The following is a 24,267-nucleotide window of genomic DNA, read 5'->3' on the forward strand; positions in this document are numbered from 1 at the left end:
GGTAGTCAGAGCAATTGGGTCAAACTCATACCTAAGGTCCGGCTCATTATGGCTCGTGTAAGATGCCACTTTCCAAAATTAATAATCACAAAGACTTGAAATGTGAATGAAAAATAATCTATAAAGTCAGAGAAATTGCAGTAACACAGAAGTCAGGAGGTGATGGGACGGATGCGCAACAAGAAGTTCAAACCCCGGCCGAGTCATACCAAAGACTATAAAAATGGGACCCTTTACCTCCCTGCTTGGCACTCAGCGTCAAGGGTTGGAATTGGGGGTTAAATCACCAAAAATGATTCCCGGGCGCGGCCACCGCTGCTGCTCACTGCTCCCCTCACCTCCCAGGGGGTGATCAAGGGTGATGGGTCAAATGCAGAGGATAATCTCACCGCACATACTGTGTGTGACAATCATTAAAAAAACACAACAAAAAACATGTCTTTCTTTTGGTGTATGATATATTATCATTCTGTCTCTTCGGGTCATCCAGGTACGGCCTCGGAAAAGAAGAAGTGAGCTCATATGTTCTCTGTGACACTATTGGCTCCATTGGAGCGCGTCAGTGGAAAACTGAAGGATTCCGAGTTGTGGGGGACAACGAGAAGCCACTCCTCATACAGTCGCTATGGAAACCAAGGGAAGGCTTTGCCAGACGCTTTGAAATCCAGCGGCTAAGCCTGGTAGAGGAGCAGACAGCCAAAGAAAAAGACACCATCACTGCTGGTAAGTACTCACAGCGTCAGTCCATTTTACCACACAACCAAACCACACACATCAAAGTACATTTACTATCAACACAGTCTTTTTTTTTTTCCATTTTTCTAAATGCTCTTGTACAGTGGAACCTAAATTTAGGAACTGAATTGGTTTTTGAACCCTGTCAAAAGTTCATATATTGAAGCAAAGGCAAACATGAACAATGACTTCCAGCCTGGACAAAACTCCATATTTTAGTTTGTACACTTTGAACTCAACACCAAGCGCTGTACACTACTTCAAATCAGTGATTCGCAAACTTTTTTCACCAAGTACCATCTCAGAAAACACCTGGCTTTCCAAGTACCACCATAATAACCAATATTAAAATACAGGCAAGGCAGAAGGTTTATTCAACAAGAATACTTAATATTTGTGGCCACTTTAACATTACACACACTTTGAATAGTAACACAGTTTGAATATTTGTTTAAGTGATTCTTTGGCGTACCAATAGATGGAGCCCGGGTATTATAATTATTGTTTTATACTAAAACAAATGTAACATTTTGGGGTGATGGATCAACTTTCTATTCAATATTAAGGCCAAAACAACAACTAGCTGAATCGTCCTTCTCCTATCCAGCCACCATGCAGACACACACACACACACACACACACACACACACACACACACACACACACACACTGCCACTAGCCCTGTGGTGCACTCACAGTTTGAAATCACAAAACTCTAACTTAAACAGCGAGGTCGCTAAAATGATTAGGAGCAAAAAGAAAAATCCATTTTACCTTGTTGGTTAATTTTCTTGGTCTAAGGGGGAGGCAGTGTCGACAATGCTGTGGATACTTTTTGATTATTTCAAACCACACATCGCTTGTCCATTGCTTTGTTTGGATTCATATTGAGCAAGCAAAACTAGAAAAAGCATGTTGAATACTTAAGATTTGTGGCCACAGTAACATTACACACACTTTGAACAGTAACACTGTGTTTGAATATTTGGTTAAGTGATTCTTTGGTGTACCAGTAGATGGAGCCTGGGTACCATAATTATTGTTTCATATTAAAACAAACATAACATTTTGGAGTGATGGATCAACTTTCTATTTAATAATAAGGCAGAAACAACAACTAGCTGAATCGTCCTCCTCCTATCCAGCCACCATGCCGACACACACACACACACACACACGCGGGCGCACACACACACACACACACACACACACACACACACACACACACACACACACACACACACACACACTGTCACTTGCCCTGTGGTGCACTCACAGTTTGAAATCACAAAACTCTAACTTAAACAGCAAGGTCGCTAAAATGATTAGTAGCAGAAAGTAAAATCCATTTTACCTTGTTGGTTAATCTTCTTGGTGTAAGGGGGAGGCAGTGTCGACAATGCTGTAGATACTTCTTGAATATTTCAAACCACACATCGCTTGTCCATTGCTGTGTTTGGATTGATATTGAGCCAGCAAAACTAGAAAAAGCATGTTGAATACTTAAGATTTGTGGCCACAGTAACATTACACACACTTTGAACAGTAACACTGTGTTTGAATATTTGTTTAAGTGATTCTTTGGCGTACCACTAGATGGACCCCGGGTACCATAATTATTGTTTTATATTAAAACAAACATAACATTTTGGGGTGATGGATCAACTTTCTATTTAATATCAAGGCCAAAACAACAACTAGCTAAATCCTCCTCCTATTCCGCCACCATGCCGACACACACACACACACACACTGCCACTAGCCCTGTGGTGCACTCACAGTTTGAAATCACAAAACTCTAACTTAAACAGCGAGGTCGCTAAAATGATTAGGAGCAAAAAGAAAAATCCATTTTACCTTGTTGGTTAATTTTCTTGGTCTAAGGGGGAGGCAGTGTCGACAATGCTGTGGATACTTTTTGATTATTTCAAACCACACATCGCTTGTCCATTGCTTTGTTTGGATTCATATTGAGCAAGCAAAACTAGAAAAAGCATGTTGAATACTTAAGATTTGTGGCCACAGTAACATTACACACACTTTGAACAGTAACACTGTGTTTGAATATTTGGTTAAGTGATTCTTTGGTGTACCAGTAGATGGAGCCTGGGTACCATAATTATTGTTTCATATTAAAACAAACATAACATTTTGGAGTGATGGATCAACTTTCTATTTAATAATAAGGCAGAAACAACAACTAGCTGAATCGTCCTCCTCCTATCCAGCCACCACACACACACACACACACACACACACACACACACACACACACACACACACACACACACACACACACACACACACTGTCACTAGCCCTGTGGTGCACTCACAGTTTGAAATCACAAAACTCTAACTTAAACAGCGAGGTCGCTAAAATGATTACCGGTAGTAGCAGAAAGTAAAATCCATTTTACCTTGTTGGCTAATCTTCTTGGTGTAAGGGGGAGGCAGTGTCGACAATGCTGTGGATACTTCACGAATATTTCAAACCACACATTGCTTGTCCATTGCTTTGTTTGGATTCATTTTGAGCCAGCAAAACTAGAAAAAGCATGTTGAATACTTAAGATTTGTGGCCACAGTAACATTACACACACTTTGAACAGTAACACTGTGTTTGAATATTTGTTTAAGTGATTATTTGGCGTACCACTAGATGGAGCCTGGGTACCATAATTATTGTTTTATATTAAAACAAACGTAACTATTTGGGGTGATGGATCAACTTTCTATTTAATAACAAGGCCAAAATAACAACTAGCTAAATCCGCCTCCTATTCAGCCACCATGCCGACACACACACACACACGCACACACACACACACACACACACACACACACACACACACACACACACACACACACACACACACACACACACACACACACACACACACAACACTGCCACTAGCCCTGTGGTGCACTCACAGTCTGAAATCACAAAACTCTAACTTAAACAGCGAGGTCGCTAAAATGATTAGGAGCAGGAAGTAAAATCCGTTTTACCTTGTTGGTTAATCTTCTTGGTGTAAGGAGGAGGCAGTGTCGACAATGCTGTGGATATTTCTTGAATATTTCAAACCACACATCGCTTGTCCATTGCTTTGTTTGGATTCATATTGAGCCAGCAAAACTAGAAAAAGCATGTTGTAAAGAGAAATGGAAAACATGTGATGTATCATGTTGAAACTGCATTCATGTTCGAAATAAACTTCAATCAAATCACATCAAAATCAAATGCTGTGAAAATACTAAAAAAACTGTTAAAAGCACACAAAGTAGTAATTAGCACAGGAGCTAACAACAGCACTTCTCTGCTGACTGAATAACACAGGAGCAGAAAATGGGTGGATGAAACATTTGGACACTGAGACAAGGTTCGTACAACAAAAGCAATTTTTATCCGGTTCGTAAATGGAGGTTCCACTGTATTTCATTCTGACGTCAATTCCAAATGTCCACCACGCTAAAACTAGACGCTGCAGTTTAATCAAACCTCTTCCTGTGGCACGCCCTCTATTTTTTTTTTTTTTTTTTTTTTACCACACTACAGCGTACGCTGATTTAAAGATTTTGCATGGAAAAACATGAGGCCTCAGAGCGCTACCCTGAACTTTCCATGGATGCTATTAGCACCACATCATTCCTACTGGAAACACTGGCTGGGGTTGACACAGCTGTGGTCACAGTGTAAGCGTGCGTCCTGTTTGGAGTTGTGCTTGTACGACTGGCACAACATGTGATAGTCTATCCGTGTGAATGCCTGCTGATCAGATGAGCTGTGTCTTTCTTTCCATCGAGCTCTGTTTCCTGTATGTGGCCTCAAACTTGACTGAATACACATACAGCACCTAACGTCCAGGAAAAAAAACAGGTGTTGCCATTTCGCCACATTCCATTTACTCTGTGCTTTATGTATTTATATAGCAGCTTATTTACACAGTCCATGTTCCAACTTACTCCTAACCATTCCATTTGTTTATTCATCTTCCTGATAGGTATCAATGCCCAGGCCCGAAAGCTGCAGAAGAGTCGCTCCAGAGTGAACTCCACCCTCATGGAAAGAACAATCAGTCGCAGCCAGAAACTCTGGAGGAGTAAAAGTGAGATGGATCTTATAGATGCAGAGACCAAGAGAGATCAGGATAAAGGTTTGGGGGCTCAGAGAGAGTCCCTAAATGGATTTACAGTAGAGAGCTATAAGCATCCAGAAGCAAGGCCAGGACAGAATGGCACTGAACTCACAGTTTCCTCAAAGGTCAATGGGGGATTGCGGGACAAAACAGAGCCCCTCTGTCCATCAAGACCGAGAGGTGAGCAGGAAGGAGAGGAGTCGGAGAGGGAGGAGACGGAAAGTAGCGATGACAACACCACACAGTACTCTATTCACCCACCCCACGACTGTCCATACCTGCTGCTGCTGCATGGCTGCAGCTCTGTCCAGGTAACTCATTCACTCAACTCAAGTGTAATTTGCAAAACCTCATGCAAACTGTGCTTGGTAAAAGATCCATCAAGTTTGAAAGTTTCTGTAAAGCAAATGTGTCCATAGCATACTTGTTAACCTGACTCTCGCCGGATCCTTGTAGTTCGCTGAGCTCCACACAAGGATCTGGGACTTCTCAATAGGAGATGTATTTTAGAAGGCGGGGCATTGTAAAAAAATCACTGTATGTGATTGGATAAACCACTTGTCCGTTATCTTGAATGACATGCTACTTCAACCACTCACATCCAAATCACTGATGAGAGCGACGCTGGGAAATCCAAAACAGAACAGCCGACATATTGGATAACAACAGAGCGAAAAGTTAATAAATGCCTTCAAAACCGTTCTCTGTTCATCTTTTAAAGAATTAATATTCGATAGATTTGACAAAACAGTTGCAATAGCAGAATCAATGTCAGCACACGACTCCTCGCTTCGTGCCGCCATTGTTGTTTGAATCAAACAGTCGCTTCGGCGCTACGTCACATCTATGAAATCCCGCCCAGCGATCCTGATTGGTTCATTAGTTTTGCTATATTGAAGGAGTTTGCGTTGCCCTCGAGCCCAGACCCTTGTGTGGAGATCAGCTAACTACAAGGATCTGGTGAGATGCAAAAACTAATTCAATGTAGGTGAATATAGGCTCATTTGAAGAAACCATTGACATCTTAGATTTTGTGTTTTCAGTGACAAAGCAAATTGTTATTCATGTAAATATATATATTTTTCATTTTTGATTCATTTCAATGAAGTGCATATTAACAGAAATGAGAGGGGTCCTATGACAAACTGCATGAAACATAAAACAAGCAACAAAGGTGTACAAGAGGAAGGGGAAATTCCTACATTGTCAAAAAGTACCTGGCTTATGCATTGTGACATTTTACATGTAAACTGACAAAAATAAACAAGTAGATATAAAATAAGAAACGTAACCAAAAACATGCACCTGGGGATAGGTTGATTGGCAACACTAAATTAGCCCTAGTGTGTGAATGTGAGTGTGAATGTTGTCTGTCTATCTGTGTTGGCCCTGCGATGAGGTGGTGACTTGTCCAGGGTGTATCCCACCTTCCGCCCGAATGCAGCTGCGATAGGCTCCAGGACCCCCCACTTTTGTTAACTTGTTATTATTGCAATAATTTTACAGCTCTAAAATTAATTATAATAAGCAATTATTGTATTATGCCATGCACAATTCAATTGGTTTTCAGAATATACCAAAGGCCAAGAATAAACGAGCTGCCGGCCTTGGGGCCACACTTTGGACACAACTGTTTTAAAGAGTCAGCTGCTTCTCTCAAACTACAGTAAGGTCCACAATTTTCATTAAAAAGCAAGATTTGTTTTACTGTAAAAAAATACTTTACTTTGGAGAGATACTTCTGCATCTTATTGTTGTCTCACATAATAGGTATCTGAAATGTAGCAGTGGTAACTCAGTGGGATGGTATATGTGACTGGATTATATTCCTTACTGCCTCTACGTCTGACCAAAGTTTAGCCTGTTTCTGTTTCTCTAGGGATGGGTATTGAATTCAATACAATTATTGGTACTGACCAAAATGTGTCGGTACTACTGTGTACCGATTTACGAAAAATCAAACGGTGGGCTACCATATTTTGATGTCTGTTGCACGTGACGTCACCTTCGTTTGGCAACTCGTCACCGCCTACAGCTCTTTAAACAGATATATTCCTAGCTGACTGCCTCTAGGTCGGGGGTCGGCAACCCGCGGCTCTAGAGCCGCATGCGGCTCTTTAGCGCCGCCCTAGTGGCTCTCTGGAGCTTTTTCAAAAAGGTATGAAAAATGGAAAAAGATGAGGGGAAAAAATACATTTTTTGTTTTAATATGGTTTCTGTAGGAGGACAAACATGACACAAACCTCCCTAATTGTTATAAAGCACACTGTTTATATTAAACATGCTTCACTGATTAGAGTATTTGGCGAGCGCCGTTTTGTCCTACTAATTTTGGCAGTCCTTGAACTCACCTTAGTTTGTTTATATGTATATCTTTCTGCAACTTTCTAGGACGTCACTTTTTTTTCTGTCTCATGTTGTCCACCAAACTTTTAACGTTGTGCATGAATCCACAAAGGTGAGTTTTGTTGATGTTATTGACTTGTGTGGAGTGCTAATCAGACATATTTGGTCACTGCATGACTGCGAGCTAATCGATGCTAACATGCTATTTAGGCTAGCTATATGTACATATTGCATAATTATGCCTCATTTGTGGCTATATTTGAGGTCATTTAGTTTCCTTTAAGTCATAGTAATTCAATTTATATCTCATGACACACTATCTGGATGTAATATGGCTTTTAATTTTTTGCCGCTCCAGACAGATTTGTTTTTGTATTTTTGGTCCAATAAGGCTCTTTCAACATTTTGGGTTGCCGACCCCTGACATACACGATAGTGATTAAAGTAAACATTTCACATGTTGATTTGAACACCTCCAAGTGAAAATGTTTATCTGTGCTTTTGGGGGTTTTCTACAGTTTCTTCACACATCCCTAAAACATGCATGTTAGGCTGATCGGAGACTCTAAATTGTCCATAGGTAAGAATGGGTTGTTTATTGTTGCTCTTGATTGACTGGAAACCGTTTTTTGGTGTACCCTGCCCCTAGTCTAGCCAAATGTCAGTTTGGATAGCCTTCAGCACACACTTGACCCTTCCAAAATATATGTTGTTTTTACCATTTGGAGTGGCTGTGTTCTACCACTCTGTTCTTAAGTCCTGCTGTGCCTTAAACTCATTAGCATGTGCAAACTCCTTCAACCAGCGCTTTCCCTCCCTATACGCAACTCAAGCACTGTGCCTAGGGCCACGCGATCTGCCCCCCACCCGTTTTACATGAAGAAGCATATTGTAATATCTGTGATATTTGTATTAGTGTACTGTGTCTTTAAGGGTTTGGTGAACGCGAGTTGGCGGTAAGCGAGAGTGTGTGTGAGCGTGAGTTGTGGCTAACAGCAACTCGTGTATGTGTGTGCGTTACTTTCAACCGATTAACAAGTTACCGCTGGTTAATAAAGCGATTGAGCAGCACATCCTCGTCTGTGTGACTCCTTCTCCACTGCGGGGCATTACATTGGTGTCAGAAGTGCTTCGATTTCAACCCGTTGCCGCCCGCATTGTGGAGAGAGGATGTTCGCCGACCGCAGCGCTCGAGTGAAGGTAGAGAGAGGAACTGGAGAGTGTGCGATTGACATGCCGGACGCAGTTTGCGTCGAGCACGGACGCCGTGAAGCCAGCGTGTCGCGCCACATGGACAATAGTACCGCCATGACGGAGCGGCGTCATGACGCAGAAGCGCATGTGCCGCCGCCGAATGTAAACAAACATGGCGGCGCCCATGAGTTTGTGTGCGAAGCATTGAGGACACTGAAGTTTTCCGGGAAAGGAAGCTGGGAAGCTTATAAAATTCAGTTTGAGCTTGTGGCTAATAAAGCAGGCTGGACTGAGGAGGTGAGGGCAATACAGTTGGCTTTGTCACTGACAGAAGAAGCTGCGTCCTGTTTGCTCCTGCTGAACCCGGAAGAGAGACTTGATTACAGTGCGCTGGTTGCTGCGCTGCAAAGGCGTTTTGGAGAGTTTGACTTGAGAGACTCTTTGCGCTGTGAGTTTAAGCACCGTGACAGACTACCGGGTGAGTCGCTTCGGTGCCTTGCTCATGGGATCGAGAGGCTGGGTCGACGTGCGTATATCGGAATGCCGAATGCAATCCAAAACGAACTGATACGTGATCAATTCATCCAAGCACTGAAACCGGATGAGCTGCGCTTGCGCGTCCAGCTCGCCCACCCCACTTCCCTGGCAGATGCACTCGAACTCGCTATGGAGAGAGAGATCGCCACTGGGGCAGCACTTGAGACATTTTCCCGCCCAGTTTCGGCTGCATCGTTTACGCAGGGAGCGGAGCAAAGACCGGCGTGGGTGGAGGAACTTGTATGTGCGCTGCAGACCCGCCCAACCCAGTATGAGGAAAAGAAGGACAGACGAGGGGTGTGGACAACTTGGCCACCTGCTGCGGCGCTGTCCAAATAGAAAGGACCAGCAGGGAAACGGGAGAGGGTCCGTGTAGCCCGGACGACACGGACCCCTTTAACCAGTTACCGGGAGCACCAGCCCTCGAGTGACGAGACTGTTGTGACTGTGGGCTGGACAGAAGTGGGGGACCCATGTCATGTTTTCGTGCAGATTGGGGACGTGGCCTGCACAGCCCTGGTGGATACTGGATCTTCAGCCACGATTGTGAGACCGGACGTTGTTCCAGCTGGAACCGTTTTAGAACCAAGTCTCACCAGATTAAAGACAGTGACTGGGGAAATAGCCCAGATGAAAGGCAGAGCGACATTTATGTTCATAATCGGAGGCTTGTCAGCAACATTTTCCGCTTGGGTGGCGGATGCGAGCGACCCGCGTATACTTGGTCGAGACTTTTTGAAAGCCACAAGATGTGTAATAGACTTGGGGTCTGCGGTGCTCGTTCTGCCGAGTGGCCATCGAGTAAAGCTGACCGCTCCCACTGAACGGACTGTGGCTGTGTCCGTCAACACCGCAGTCGCCAGTCCGACAACATGGGAAGAGGCTGTCAGGCCCCCCATAGAGAGGGATGAGGCAATCAGGGAGCTCGCAGCCAAGAGGACACCATCCACCACGCAGCAGCCACCGATAATGGGGGCAGAGTCCGCTTGCCCTGAAGAATCAAGTCCAAAGTGGGGGGCGACGTCATCCAGGCCGTCCACAACAGTAGCGGTCCGCTCCATCTGGGAAAAGAACTGCGTCGGCCTCGAAGGGGAGCAGCGCGAGCGGCTGTGGCACGTACTGTGGGACTTTAAGGACATTTTCGCCTTCAATGAAAATGAGGTGGGTCTCACCCATCTGGTTGAACACCACATCGACACTGGGGATGCGCGGCCAATCAAGGTGCGCCCCCGTCGCCTTCCCATGATCCGGCAGGAGGCGGCTGATAGAGAGGTCCACGCCATGCTCGAGGCGGGAATCATAGAACCCTCTGACAGTCCGTGGACGTCTGGCGTGGTCATGGTTCCCAGGAAGAACAGCATGAGGCCGCGGTTCTGTGTGGACTACAGGCCGCTGAATAAGGTGACAAAAAAGGATTGTTACCAGCTCCCGCGGGTCGATGAAACGTTGGACCTGGTCTCAGGGTCCTCGTGGTTCTCGTCGCTCGACCTGCGCAGTGGATACTGGCAGGTCCCACTCACCTCTGAGTCACGACAGAAGACAGCGTTCTGCACCACCAGGGGCCACTGGCAATTCAAGGTCATGAGTTTTGGGCTCTGCAACGCACCAGGGACATTTGAGCGACTGATGGACACAGTACTCGCTAACATCCCCAGGCAAGAGTGCTTGGTCTACTTGGACGATGTCCTCGTCCATGGACGGTCCTTTCAGTCAGCCCTTGATTCCTTGAGGCTGGTGCTGGAAAGGATTGCGGCAGCTGGACTGAAACTACACCCAGAGAAGTGCCATTTCATGCGGCGTGAGGTGGAGTTTCTGGGCCACAAGGTGGACGGAAGCGGCATCAGCACGCTGGAGGAGAAGATCAGCGCTATCAGAAACTGGCCAATTCCGAAGGACCAGAAGCAGCTAAAAAGCTTTTTGGGACTTGCCTCATATTATCGGCGTTTTGTAAAGGGATTTTCCTGCAGTGGCGCACCGTTGTTTAGCCTCCTTCAGAACGATCAGATGTTCGTGTGGACGCCGGACTGTCAGGAGGCATTTTCTGGGCTCAAGAAGGCCCTCATGAATGCTCCTGTCCTCACTACTCCAGACCCAGCTAAGCCTTTTGTGCTAGATACGGACGCCAGTAATGTTGGTATGGGCGCGGTGCTGTCGCAGGTGGGCCCAGAAGGTGAACGGGTGGTGGCTTACTTCAGCTGCACCTTCAACAAGAGTGAGCGGCGGTACTGTGTGACCAGACGTGAACTGTTATCTGTTGTGTTGGCTGTACGCCATTTCAAGTACTACTTGTGTGGCGTGTCCTTCACCATCAGAACCGACCATGCAGCACTACAATGGCTGATGTCGTTTCGTGAACCAGAGGGTCAGGTGGCGCGATGGCTGGAGGAGCTGCAGTCTTTCCACTTTAGTGTGTGTCATCGGGCTGGGGCACAGCACGCCAATGCAGACGCTCTCTCTCGGCGGCCGTGTGCTATTGATGGTTGTAGCTACTGTGACCGGCGAGACGTCAGAGAGAAGGAACTGCGCGGAGATGAGACCGCTGACGGGCCTTCATGCTGCACTTTGGAGACTGTGGACGCTGCAGAGTGGGCGGCCAGGCAGGGGGAAGACAGCGATCTCAAACCAGTGCGGCAATGGGTCCAGAGTGGTAGGAGACCACCCTGGGAAGGCGTGTTGGGGCTGTCAGTCGGCACCAAGGGCCTGTGGAGTAAGTTTGCTGTGCTGCGCATCAGGGACGACGTACTGCAGCGTGCGTGGAAGGAGCCGGCCACCGGGGAGGAGAGATGGCAGGTGGTGGTCCCGAAGACTCTGAGGGACGCAGTGCTGAAGGCGTGTCATGGGGGCACGGGCTCAGGGCATTTTGGCAGCACAAAGATGCTCCGTCGGTTGCGCCAAGGGTTCTACTGGGGTCAGCACCGGCGGGACGTGGAGGACTTCTGTCGGCGCTGTGATGAGTGCGCAGCCTACAAGGGACCCCAGGACCGGTCACACGCACCGCTTCAGCAGCAAGGGGTTGGAGCACCCATGGAGAGGGTAGCTGTGGACATTATGGGCCCTTTTCCCGTAACAGACAGAGGAAACAAGTATGTGCTTTGCGCGATGGATTATTTTACTAAGTGGCCGGAGGCGTACGCACTGCCGGACCAAGAAGCGGAGACAGTGGCTGATGCCTTACTGGAGGGCATGTTTAGTCGCTTTGGAACTGCAGATATTCTCCACAGCGACCAGGGCAGGAATTTTGAATCTAGGGTTTTTGCTGCCCTGTGTGAAAGACTGGGCATGCAAAAGACACGCACGACTCCCTTGCATCCGCAAAGTGATGGACTAGTGGAGCGGTTTAACCGCACCATGCAGCAGCAGCTAGCCATCCTCACCGCCAACCATCAGCATGACTGGGACCGACATATTCCACTAGTGCTAATGGCATACCGTTCCGCGGTTCAAAGTTCCACAAGCTGCACCCCTGCCCTGCTGATGTTGGGTCGGGAGATCCGGACACCTGCTTAGTTGGCGTTTGGGAGACCACCAGGCAGCACCGAGGATCGGCCGGGACTGGAGTACGCTCGGAAGTTGCAGGATCGGATGGAAGCGGCACATGCCTTCGCACGAGACCAGTTGGGGAAGGCTGGTTTGAGGCAAAAGAGGAACCATGACGTGCGGAGCAAGGGCCGGGATTTTAGGCCTGATGAGCTGGTCTGGGTGTACACGCCAAAAAGAAAAAAAGGACGTTGCCCCAAGTTGGACAGTCATTGGGACGGTCCGTGTAGGGTGCTTGAGAGGGTGGGAGAAGTAGTCTATAGAGTTGCAGTGCCCCCTAAGGGCCGAAAGGTTGTCCTGCATAGAGACCGTTTGGCACCCTACAGGGGCAGAGGAGTTCCCCAGTTTGAGACGGCGCCTGCCTCACCAGATGGCAATGGACAGTTAGTGGATCAAGGTTCCCCATATTCCACCATTGTTGTCCCTGTTCAGCCGTTAGCGCCACGTGTTGATGGACCTGAGTCAGAACAGGGCCGGCCACAAAGACAGAGGCGTAGACCGCCGAGGTTCAGGGATTTTCTTGTTGACCCCTCGGGGCGAGGGGCTTCATAAAGGGGGAGGCAGTGTAATATCTGTGATATTTGTATTAGTGTACTGTGTCTTTAAGGGTTTGGTGAACGCGCATGCGCGGGTGAGTTGGCGGTAAGCGAGAGTGTGTGTGAGCGTGAGTTGTGGCTAACAGCAACTCGTGTATGTGTGTGCGTTACTTTCAACCGATTAACAAGTTACCGCTGGTTAATAAAGCGATTGAGCAGCACATCCTCGTCTGTGTGACTCCTTCTCCACTGCGGGGCATTACAATATGTAAAATGTCAATTTACGGACGATAGTCCGCTTCTTATGAAATTTTACTGCAAATGCTCAGTCACTTAAAAGGATTTTAATGGCAAATTTCCCGACATGGTCCCAATGGCTTCCAGCGTTATAGCTGGTTGGAGTTATTTTGGAAGGTTTTTAAATTCATGTTTTAATGATGGTAAAATTGTCTGAAAAAATACTTACTGAACAATTTTTTTCCATTAATTATTTTTGTGTCAAAAAAAGATCAAATTACATTTAAGTTTGATTAAAGAGTGTTTAAAAAATTGGTCCACATAAATAAAAAAGTGTAAAACAATGATACAATGAGAGGGCCTCCATAGGTGCAAACATAGCACACAGAACAGCGCATTACAAAGTAGTCAGGGTTGCATATTTTTAGTATGAACTCACAATTGTTTCTCAATTAACTTAATTTAAAACATTGCTGGTTTCTGCCTCACCATCTAAAACAAATTGAAACTCGATTTAAACTATTAACCATGTTCCACCCTTAACCCTTGTGTAATGTTTATATTGTTGTTACGCAGACAGCGTTTGTGGGTCTGATGGACCCGTTGCATTTTGTGGCATTAAAAGCCTCAAAATGTACATTTTGCTGCTTTTAATGCCTCACAATCAAACACCTTTATGTTAAAATACTGAACAGATGTTTACCTTATACCAATAAACATCTGTTCAGTATTTTAACATAGAAGTGTTTGATTGTCGGACGTGCCGGTAGGAGGCCGCGGGGAAGACCCAGGACACGTTGGGAAGACTATGTCTCCCGGCTGGCCTGGGAACGCCTCGGGGTCCCACAGGAAGAGCTGGACGAAGTGGCTGGGGAGAGGGAAGTCTGGGCTTCCCTGCTTAGGCTGCTGCCCCCGCGACCCGACCTCGGATAAGCGGAAGAAGATGGATGGATGGATGGATGGTGTTTGATTGTGAGGCTTTAAAAGCCACAAAATGCAACGGGTCCATCAGACCCACAAACACTGGCTGAGTAACAACAATATGAACGTTGCACGGAAAATTTCTCTGCCAGTTTCTGCATCCCACAGGGATTCTTCTTTTGTGTTTCTGCACCTGCGGTTCCCACACAAGGTTGCAACATTGTTTGTCAACACTGTCTGCTCTCATTTTCTCGCACATTTGACCCTCTGATGTTCTGCGTACCTACACTCTGTCCTCCTCCTGTCTAGGCCTGCTGTGTGTGTGTGTGTGTGTGTGTGTGTGTGTGTGTGTGTGTGTGTGTGTGTGTGTGTGTGTGGTACACAGAACATCATTTTCCACACTTCTTTTAGCCTCGGGTACAGTGGACCTGGACATCTTATATGTAATAGAAATGTGTAGGGGGGGTGTATGGTGTGTGGTCATTAAATATGTATTCTGATATATGTTCTTCACAGAAAATGAGCCAAAGTCAGTGAGTCTTAGTTTGAAAAATTAATTCATTGTATCATTTGTCTTTTAATAAAAAATGAAAACGGATCCCACAGACCCGAACACCACACAAGGGTTAACTGCCTTAAAAAAAATCCGAGCTATTGTAACATTATGTTCCTTGATTCTGAGCAGAATAAAAATAAAGGGAACATTGATTTAAGTCAGCAGACTGTTAAAAGAGCAACGGTAAAAACACTGATCAGGAAGCTGTAAAAACACGACCAAGCCACTGCTTCCTGTCTGATTACCAAGATTGTCAACAGCCTTACACATGCAGCCCAACAGACTAATTCACAGTCGCTGTTTGGATAATTATGAACGCTGCGTTGATGACTTGAGTGTATCACAGGGTTGATTTGTTACATATGAAAAGACTGGTATCACAAGGGAAAACCCAACCTTTGCCATTACCTACAGACACCTGTTTTAATCAGGATTTAAGTTTAGACTTGAATTGTTTTTTGGGTCCTTGGTTGAAATGATCTCTCTTCCTTTTTCTCTGCTAGTACGATTTGTTAGGTCAGGCAAACCAAACAGGCAGACCAAGACCCGCTGAGAGATGGCTCTAGTGGTGCTCAATGTGGCAAGTGTAAACGCCGAATGCAACCAAAACACAGGATAACATGTCATCAACAGGCTTTGGTTAACACAACTCAACAGAAATCAGAATAAAAATCACCAACGATAACAGTTAACTAACATTCCAATAATTATATCCCGCCCCTTTTTTTGAGTAGTAAACTACGCTCTACATACAGTGCATCCGGAAAGTCCGTGCTTCTCTTTTTCCAAATGTTTTTATGTTACAAGCCTTGTTCCAAAATTGGAAAAAAGAAACATTTTTGTCCTCAAAATTCTACAGACCCCTTAATGACAATGCAAAAAAAAAGAAGTATTTTTTTTATTTTGCAAATTTAGTTAAAATTAAAATAAACAAATCATGCAACATTGTACAGAGACATCCTGGATGAAAACCAACATCTTCCATCCAATATGATGGAGTTTAAAAGGTTCTGCAAAAAGGAATAAGCGAAATTGCCCAAAGATACAGTAGGTGTGCCAAACTTTTGGCATTGTATTCTAAAATACTTGAGGCTGTAATTTCTGCTAAAGGTGCATCAACAAACTATTGAGCAAATGCTGTGAATACTTAATTTTTTTTAGTTTTAATCAATTTGCAAAATAAAAAATTGTGTGTAGAATTCTGAGGGCAAAATTAATGTATTCCATTTTGGAATAAGGCTGCAACATAACAAAATGTGGAAAAAGCGAAGAGCTGTTAGTACTTTCCGGATGCACTGTAACACACATTAGCTTTGTTTGTTTTCAGTTAATGATAGCAATTTGTGTATACTAAATGTATCTATCATTTAAAGGGGCTGTTTGCAACTTCCTCACAGTTACAGTTTTCAAAGCAAAAAATATGACGAGACCACCAATGGCATGCTTATGTTACCATTAATGGTTTGACAATACATTTGTTTGAAGACTGTCTATGTTTTTTAGAATTACTAAGTTTTGAAAAAAAATGTATTGGTGTTTAGAGCAGTCACTCACCCTGTCACATTAACACGTACGCACAGGGAGTGCGTGCACACATACAAAAGCAGTCCAAGAGAAGAAACGAACAATTTGCAGTCATGTTGTTGTTATGATAGAATACCGCTGTTTAGGGCTGGGCGATATGGCCTTTTTTTAATATCGCGATCTTTTAAGGCCATATCGCGATACACGATATATATATCTCGATATTTGCCTTAGCCTTGAATGAAAACTTGATGCATATAATCACAGCAGTATGATGACATACTGCATTAATATATGCTGCTTTAAAACTTTCATGCAGAGAAGGAAATCACAACTAAAAATATCACTATTTTTTTCATACGGTGTTGATCTGGAAATGTTTGCCTCGGCATTTTGATGGTGTGGGCGTGTGGCACCGAACGGGGATGTTGAGTAAGCACTCTTCATTCTCGAGCAGGTGACTTTTCAAATGATGCTACATATTAGCAGTTATGCTACTTTTTATAGCAATGCTTTTGCCCCACACTTGACAAATTACGGTTGTCTGTTCGACATATTCCCACTTGAAGCCAAACCACCGCCAGACGATGGACCCCCTGCTGTTTTTTGGGGGAATTAATTATTTCTTCATTTGTTACCAGATTTGCACCTTCTCTCTCTTGTATTACCACTCGCACGGCTACGCTAGCATCACAGCTAACGTTAGCCATGCTGCTACCTATTTACTGCGCAAGGGCGTATACGTACAGTATGTGACGTATGACGTGACAGTATGTGACGTGTGTAAGAAGGTGCGCTTGTCTGTCTGGGAGAAGGAGACACAGGAAAGAGCGAGGAGAGCCTGTAGTGTAATGCCAGCAGCTAAAAGCAACTGCGTGAGAACGTATACTCGAATATCACGATATAGTCATTTTCTATATCGCACAGAGACAAACCCGCGATATATCGCGTATATCGATATATCGCCCAGCCCTACCGCTATTCACCCAAAGCTAAAGCGCATGCATGGGTTACATACTGTACACAGTTATGTCATTACATCCTAGAAGACGTAAGAGGGCAAGATATCCATCCATCCATCCATCCATTTTCTACCGCTTGTCCCTTTTGGGATGGCGGGGGGTGCTGGAGCTGCATTCGGGCGGAAGGCGGGGTACACTCTGGACAAGTCGCCACCTCATCAAAGGGCCAACACAGATAGACAGACAACATTCACAATGCTTAATGGAAAGTTGCCGCCCTCTAGGAATTTATGTAAATATTGCAAACAGCCCCTTTGATATATATTCGATCATAACAACAACAACAACATCTGTTGTTGTTTACATATTGCATATTGTTAGTTTGCTTCTCTCGGACTGCTTTTGTGTACGTGAAGGCGATACTGGCCTGCTAGTGTGTACAAGACAGCTGTGAGTGACGATGTAAACGACAGAAAAATTACCAAATTTGCAATTTTTTTCAGTATGATTTGTAATGGTGAAAAAATAAAAAAATAAAAAAATTCTGTTAAACTGCTAATGGTAACATTAGCTATCGCTGATGGTGAAAAAAAAAAGAAGTAATTTTGGGCAAGTTGCAAACAACAATAGTAAAACGTACCGTACTTGACCCTTTTCTTTCAACAATGCGATTTTGTTTGCTAATTACATTTCGGTGCATTCCTCTACATGCAGTATATCTACATGGAACTTTGGTAACCATTTTGAAGTTTTTTTTATAATGTATATCCCCTCTGTTACGTCTCAGCAGATCAAACTGTTACGACCTGTTTCATCAGGTTGTTCTGTGTTTACATTATGGATGTCTTTTTGGTGTTTTTTGACTTCACTTCATGGTTTTGTGCTCTTCACTCTTCACAACTTCCTGTTTTAGTTGTATTCTATTGCAGTATCTTTACCCTGCTTCTGAGCACTACCCTCCTCACCTGTGAATTGTAGGTGTTAATCGTCCTCATCTGCGGTTAATAAGCACTATAGGACTATTTAACCCAGTGTTCTTTAGGCCCCGTTTACACTAAGCCGGATAAGGTTATCCAGGGTAAATCCCACCTAACCTTATCAGTGTCCACACACAATAATGCCACCGTTTAAGACCCCCGCCACCCTCCGTCCACCGGCGCAACGCGACCTAGTACATGCGCGAAAAATGCGCACGTCATAGTCACCTCCAGTGTTGCTTTGTGTGCAAGTTCTTAAATGTAACTTATCTGAACAATATCCAGTGTTGTGGTATTTCAATTAACTGGAATCCAGTGTGCTGTGGGGCCCTATTGTAGTGAATCACACCTGAGCCATCATAAATTAATCAAATCTTTATTAAACACGTAAACAATGTGATAAAGAACATTTTACATCAATCAAACTAGGGATATAGATATCTGGTCAGGACAGTCCTCACTCTTTTGCCTTCACCTTCATTGTCCATTCGTTTTTGGTGACTTTATATGCTCTGGAACTAGACGTTGAGTCCGCGACATACATGGCGGACAATAACTGATACAGTCTGCTTTGCCAGTCCAAATGCATTTGCCATTTTCCTCGACGGCCAGGTAATACAAAGCACACACCACCTTTTTTATCACATCCACGGGAGCTCGCATTCTCGTTGTCTCTCCTTCGACAAATGGACAACGTTTTTCGCTAAGTAGAATCACAGCTGACCTGGACATTGGGAAGTTCTCTTGCCGTCTGAGAAGTGTTTTATCCGAGATAGCTGCGATCGCTTTCTCTTCGGGTATTCATGTGTGGTTTCCACACGGGGATGTCTGTATGACTCGCCTTCATATTTCCAGTGGTTAGCTCGGAGTTACGAAACCGCATTATTATGAAGCTGACTATGGTGCGTTCTTTCTGATGTCACTTCCTGTGTGGGGTGCGGTCTTTCTGGCGTCACTTCCTCTCCGAACTCAGTTTGTAAATGATGAATGAGTCCATATAAAGCTATGAGCCGGAGATTCAAGAAATCCGAGGAGGGGGACCTTAAACGCTGGTTTAGTGTGGCTGAAACGGGACTTAGGCTAAATAATTATTCGTTTAAGGGGTTAAACGACTTCGTGTGGACATAGCCTTAGTTGTTGGATCATTGCAGAGGTTTGGTGTTTGTTGGTATGTGGAGTTTGATTTTTTTTTTTCACCTTGGTTTGTGTTTTGTTTGTTTGCTCGCCAATCCAGTTTGCCCTGTTGGATGCATAGCTTTACCTGTGCCCTTTTTCTTTTTGTGCGTGACTTTTGCGCACTCTGTTTCTTTTCTACATTTGGACAATAAATGTCCATCTAACTGCACTCGGCCTGCTGTCTCCTGCTTTTTTAAAAGTTAAAGTTAAAGTGCCAATGATTGTCACACACACACTAGGTGTGGTGAAATTATTCTCTGCATTTGACCCATCACCCTTGATCACCCCCTGGGAGGTGAGGGGAGTAGTGGGCAGCAGCGGTGGCCGCGCCCGGGAATAATGTTTGGTGATTCAACCCCCAATTCCAACCCTTGATACTGAGTGCCAAGCAGGGAGGTAATGGCTCCCATTTTTATAGTCTTTGGTATGACTCGGTCAGGGTTTGAACTTACAACCTACCTACACTCTAACCACTAGGCCACTAAATAGGGTTTTTGGGGTCACAACCTTCACTACAAAGCAAAGACTGGTTAGTTTGCAATAATATCAGAAAGGCAGATAACAACAAATGTAGTAGAAAATAAGGGTAGGATTAAATAAGCTCTGCTTCTTCCTACTCCTTTTCGGACGTGCTGTAATGAAACAACTGGAATTGTGTGATGCATTACAATGTATCGTATGCATGTTCCAAATAAACTGAAACTGAACCGAACTGAACTGAATATCAATTACGTGTAAGTACTAACAAAAGGCGTAGCACAGGGCCAGACAAAGTATAACACAAGAGGGGCAAAACATGTAGGATTGGCACGAAGAGACCAGTGAGGATGGGAGAAGCAAAAGCAGGTAAAGTGCAACCTAAAAAGTCACACACAACACGCTCGGAAGCTTGCGAGTTGGAAATACATTATAGTCCTTGTAAGGCAGCTGAGGCAAAGAAGTGTTTGAGCCGTGTGCTATAACTAACTTGAGAAGTTGAGTCTTCCTCTTGCCAAGGGCAGGCAAAAAAGCTTAATGATAACCTGATACAGGTGCACCTCCTGGTGCCAAGAGAGGAAATAAAGAATTACCAAAAAAAAAAAAACACTCATAGAATCAATTAAAACACAAACAACGAAAACATAACACTAGGCACCTGGGATAAAACCAGAACATAACAGTTCCCCCAGCCCCTTCATCGATCCAAGGAAGGTTCTCTCACCAGGAAGAAGGGTCTTGATGGCAGACCTGATGGTCACCTCCAGGTCCCGTAGGCCCCCTTCATTTGGCCATTGGTCTGAGGGTGATCTCCTGATGACAAGCTTGTGGTAGCCCGTAGCGCCCTGCAAAACACTCTCCAGACCGCAGTAGCAACTGCAGACCCCTGTCCAAGACAATCACCGTAGCAATGCCATGATCCAGGACCATGTGGTGGACGAGGAGTTTGGCAATATCCAACGCCAAGGCAAATTTGAGGAGTGGAACAAAGGGGACCATTTTGGAAAACTAATCCATGATGGTCAAAATGGTTGTGTTCTGGTCTAGTGGTGGCAGGTCTTTTATACAGAGCTTCAGTCGTTTAACAGTCCGGGGTCTCTGCTGTCGTATTTTACGCTTCATAATGCGCCACACATTTTCGATGGGAGACAGGTCTGGACTGCAGGGGGACCAGGAAAGTACCCGCACTCTTTTTTTACGAAGCCACGCTGTTGTAACCGTGCTGAATGTGGCTTGGCATTGTCTTGCTGAAATAAGCAGGGGCGTCCATGAAAAAGACGGCGCTTAGATGGCAGCATATGTTGTTCCAAAACCTGTATGTACCTTTCAGCATTAATGGTGCCTTCACAGATGTGTAAGTTACCCATGCCTTGGGCACTAATGCACCCCCATACATATTGGGGACGGTGTGGCGCGGTTGGGAGAGAGGCCGTGCCAGCAACCTGAGGGTTCCTGGTTCAATCCCCACCGTCTACCAACCTCGTCACGTCCGTTGTGTCCTTGAGCAAGACACTTCACCCTTGCTCCTGATGGGTCGTGGTTAGGGCCTTGCATGGCAGCTCCCGCCATCAGTGTGTGAATGTGTGTGTGAATGGGTGAATGTGGAAATAGTGTCAAAGCGCTTTGAGTACCATGAAGGTAGAAAAGCGCTATACAAGTATAACTCATTTACCATTTACCATACAATCACAGATGCTGGCTTTTGAACTTTGCGTCGATAACAGTCTAACATGGTTCGCTTCCTCTTTGGTCCGGATGACACGATGTCGAATATTTCCAAAAACAATTTGAAATGTGGACTCGACAGACCACAGAACACTTTTTCACTTTGCATGAGTCCATCTTAGATGATCTCAGCCCAAAGAAGTCAGCGGCGTGACTGGATGTTGTTGATAAATGGCTTTCGCTTTGCATAGAAGAGCTTTAACTCGCACTTACAGATGTAGCGACGAACTGTATTTAGTGACAGTGGTTTTCTGAAGTGTTCCTGAGCCCATGTGGTGATATCCTTTAGAGATTGATGTCAGTTTTTGATACAGTGCCGTCTGAGGGATCAAAGGTCACGGCCATTCAATGTTGGTTTCCGGCCATGCCGCTTACGTGGAGTGATTTCTCCAGATTCTCTGAACCTTTTGATGATATTATGGACCGTAGATGTTGAAATCCCTTAATTTCTTGCAATTGCACTTTGAGAAATGTTGTTCTTAAACTGTTTGACTATTTGCTCACGCAGTTGTGGAAGACTGAGCATTTTTTGGGGAGCTGTTTTTATACCCAATCATGGCACCCACCTGTTCCCATTTAGCCTGCACACCAGTGGGATGTTCCAAATAAGTGTTTGATGAGCATTCCTCAACTTTATCAGTATTTATTGCCACCTTTCCCAACTTCTTTGTCACGTGTTGCTGGCATCAAATTCTAAAGTTAATGATTATTTGCAAAAAAATAAATATTTATCAGTTTGAACATCAAATATGTTGACTTTGTAGCGTATTCAACTGAATATGGGTTGAAAATGATTTGCAAATCATTGTATTCCATTTATATTTACATCTAACACAATTTCCAAACTCATATGGAAACGGGGTTTGTATATGAGGCCACGGACATAACTGAATGGGAAAATGGTAAAAGAGACACGCAAGTAGGCTTTGAGAATACCGGTACTTGTTGAGGGCACAAACGTACGCACATTTCCACATGCAGTGGATACTTTGGCGACACACAGGTGGTTGTTTGGGTTTTGGAGTCATTTTATTTCAACAATGTAAAAGATCAAGGCAAGGACACAATTCACTTTTTTGCCAAACATTTAATGCTTCATATTCATGTTAATGTTTGTGATGACATTATTAATTTAATTTATCTAGGCAATCACTTTGCCACCCATGCTGTCACATTGTGTTCCTTTGACTCCAGCACAGCTTGGCCAGTCGGGCGGACAGCTGCAGCCTGTGGTTGCGCCACATAAATGGCACCGAAAACGGTGGAGGAATGGCCCAACTTTGTTTCACGTGTCTGCTACTGCAAGCAGCTCTCCTGGGTTCTAATAATGAATTGAATAATCAAACAAGAGTCAAAGTATTTTGTATATTTTAAGATATGCTGGCATGTTTCAATTTAAAAGATTTCATACCAAATAATTTTCAGGCTAGTGTATGAGCACATTTTGTTGTAAGTTACACAAATTGTATTCATCTTGGGGGTAATCAGAGTCACTCACATGTGCTCCCACCTCTTTTGAAGTGCTACATATCATTGCAGCAACTATCTTTTCAAACGGGGTGAGCACTACTTTATCTCCAGTTTCTTGCCCGTTTTGGCCACATCCATCTTCTTCTTCACCTTTTCCTGATGTAGTACCGTTTATTTATTTGTTCCTGTGTGCGCTTCCCTGACTCCACAGCACTGACAGTCTTGCACAATTTATCTCACTCAACCCTCCTTCGTTTGCTGGAAACACAAGCCAAAGAGAATATTTCGGCGCACCATCACTTCAGCAAGAAGCATTTACTACTCTTTGTCGGTGAATTCTGCTTGTGCAGAGTGTGGGATCTCAGGAACATGGCAATGTTCAATATAATTTGCATATTTAAAAGGGGAAGTGGACAGGCAGTCGCCAGAGGAACTCCAACAAATGCGCTCAATTGTAGGAAATGCATGCAAGTTTTAATACAGGAGGTCCTGGGAAGTTGCCAGCTGGAGGAGTCCAGGATCCACAACAGCATCACAGCGGACTCAGTAAAACCTGGGAGCAAGGGAGTCCTCTAGCAGTGACATTGCGGGAATGGCGAGGTGTACCACGTCAATAGACCCTGGTGGGGCTCTGGGAACTGGAGAGAGATTTAGGCCGTCAATGCCCAGAGCTCCTACATAGCCTGCCAAGACCAGGGACAGGTTAACCAGAGATTAGAGACTCCTGTCGGAGTTGGAGACTTGTTTCTGTTATCCCTAATCGGACTTAAAATGTTTGCTAAATATTTGTAAGTGTTTCTGATTTGTGGAGACAACACGCCATGTAATTTTTCCTTTTTTGGTTTTTGAAATGACAATTTGTTTGGCGGCCGGTGTGGACGCAGAGGCCATTCTTTCCTCACGCTTGGAAAATGTTCCAGAGTACATGGTGAGAGAGAAACGGAAACGTGGTTATTTTCGTATATCTTGCATGTATGGAAAAATTTACAAAGAATCTTTGAAGTTTTTGACTGGCGGGGAAGAGCTACCTGACTGGACTGGGTTAACAGTAGTGATCAGAAGCAACGCCATCTTGCTCCACCGTGCACCACTTTGTGGATGGTGGTTGGGCTTCGTAGGCAGGCCAAGCGGAAATAGTGCAGAGCGGTACATTTGAAGAATTGTAATTACCACAGCGCTTGCACCTTTTGGCTGGTGACTGGATAGACTGGTGTGTGTGTG

General features: G+C 44.7%; 1 protein-coding gene across 2 annotated transcripts in view; it reads left to right on the forward strand.

Moving 5' to 3' along the window:
- Nucleotides 1–24,267, forward strand: part of radil2b (Ras association and DIL domains 2b) — a 90,020-nt gene that overhangs the window by 14,216 nt on the left and 51,537 nt on the right. For both annotated transcript variants that reach the window (XM_061967182.1, XM_061967183.1), the window contains 2 exons: nt 491–723; nt 4,737–5,182. In XM_061967182.1, the coding sequence (XP_061823166.1) occupies nt 491–723; nt 4,737–5,182 (679 nt within the window). The remainder of the gene's footprint in view (nt 1–490; nt 724–4,736; nt 5,183–24,267) is intronic.

This window comes from Nerophis lumbriciformis, linkage group LG11 (assembly GCF_033978685.3).
Source record: "Nerophis lumbriciformis linkage group LG11, RoL_Nlum_v2.1, whole genome shotgun sequence".
Classification (NCBI taxonomy): Eukaryota; Metazoa; Chordata; class Actinopteri; order Syngnathiformes; family Syngnathidae; genus Nerophis; species Nerophis lumbriciformis.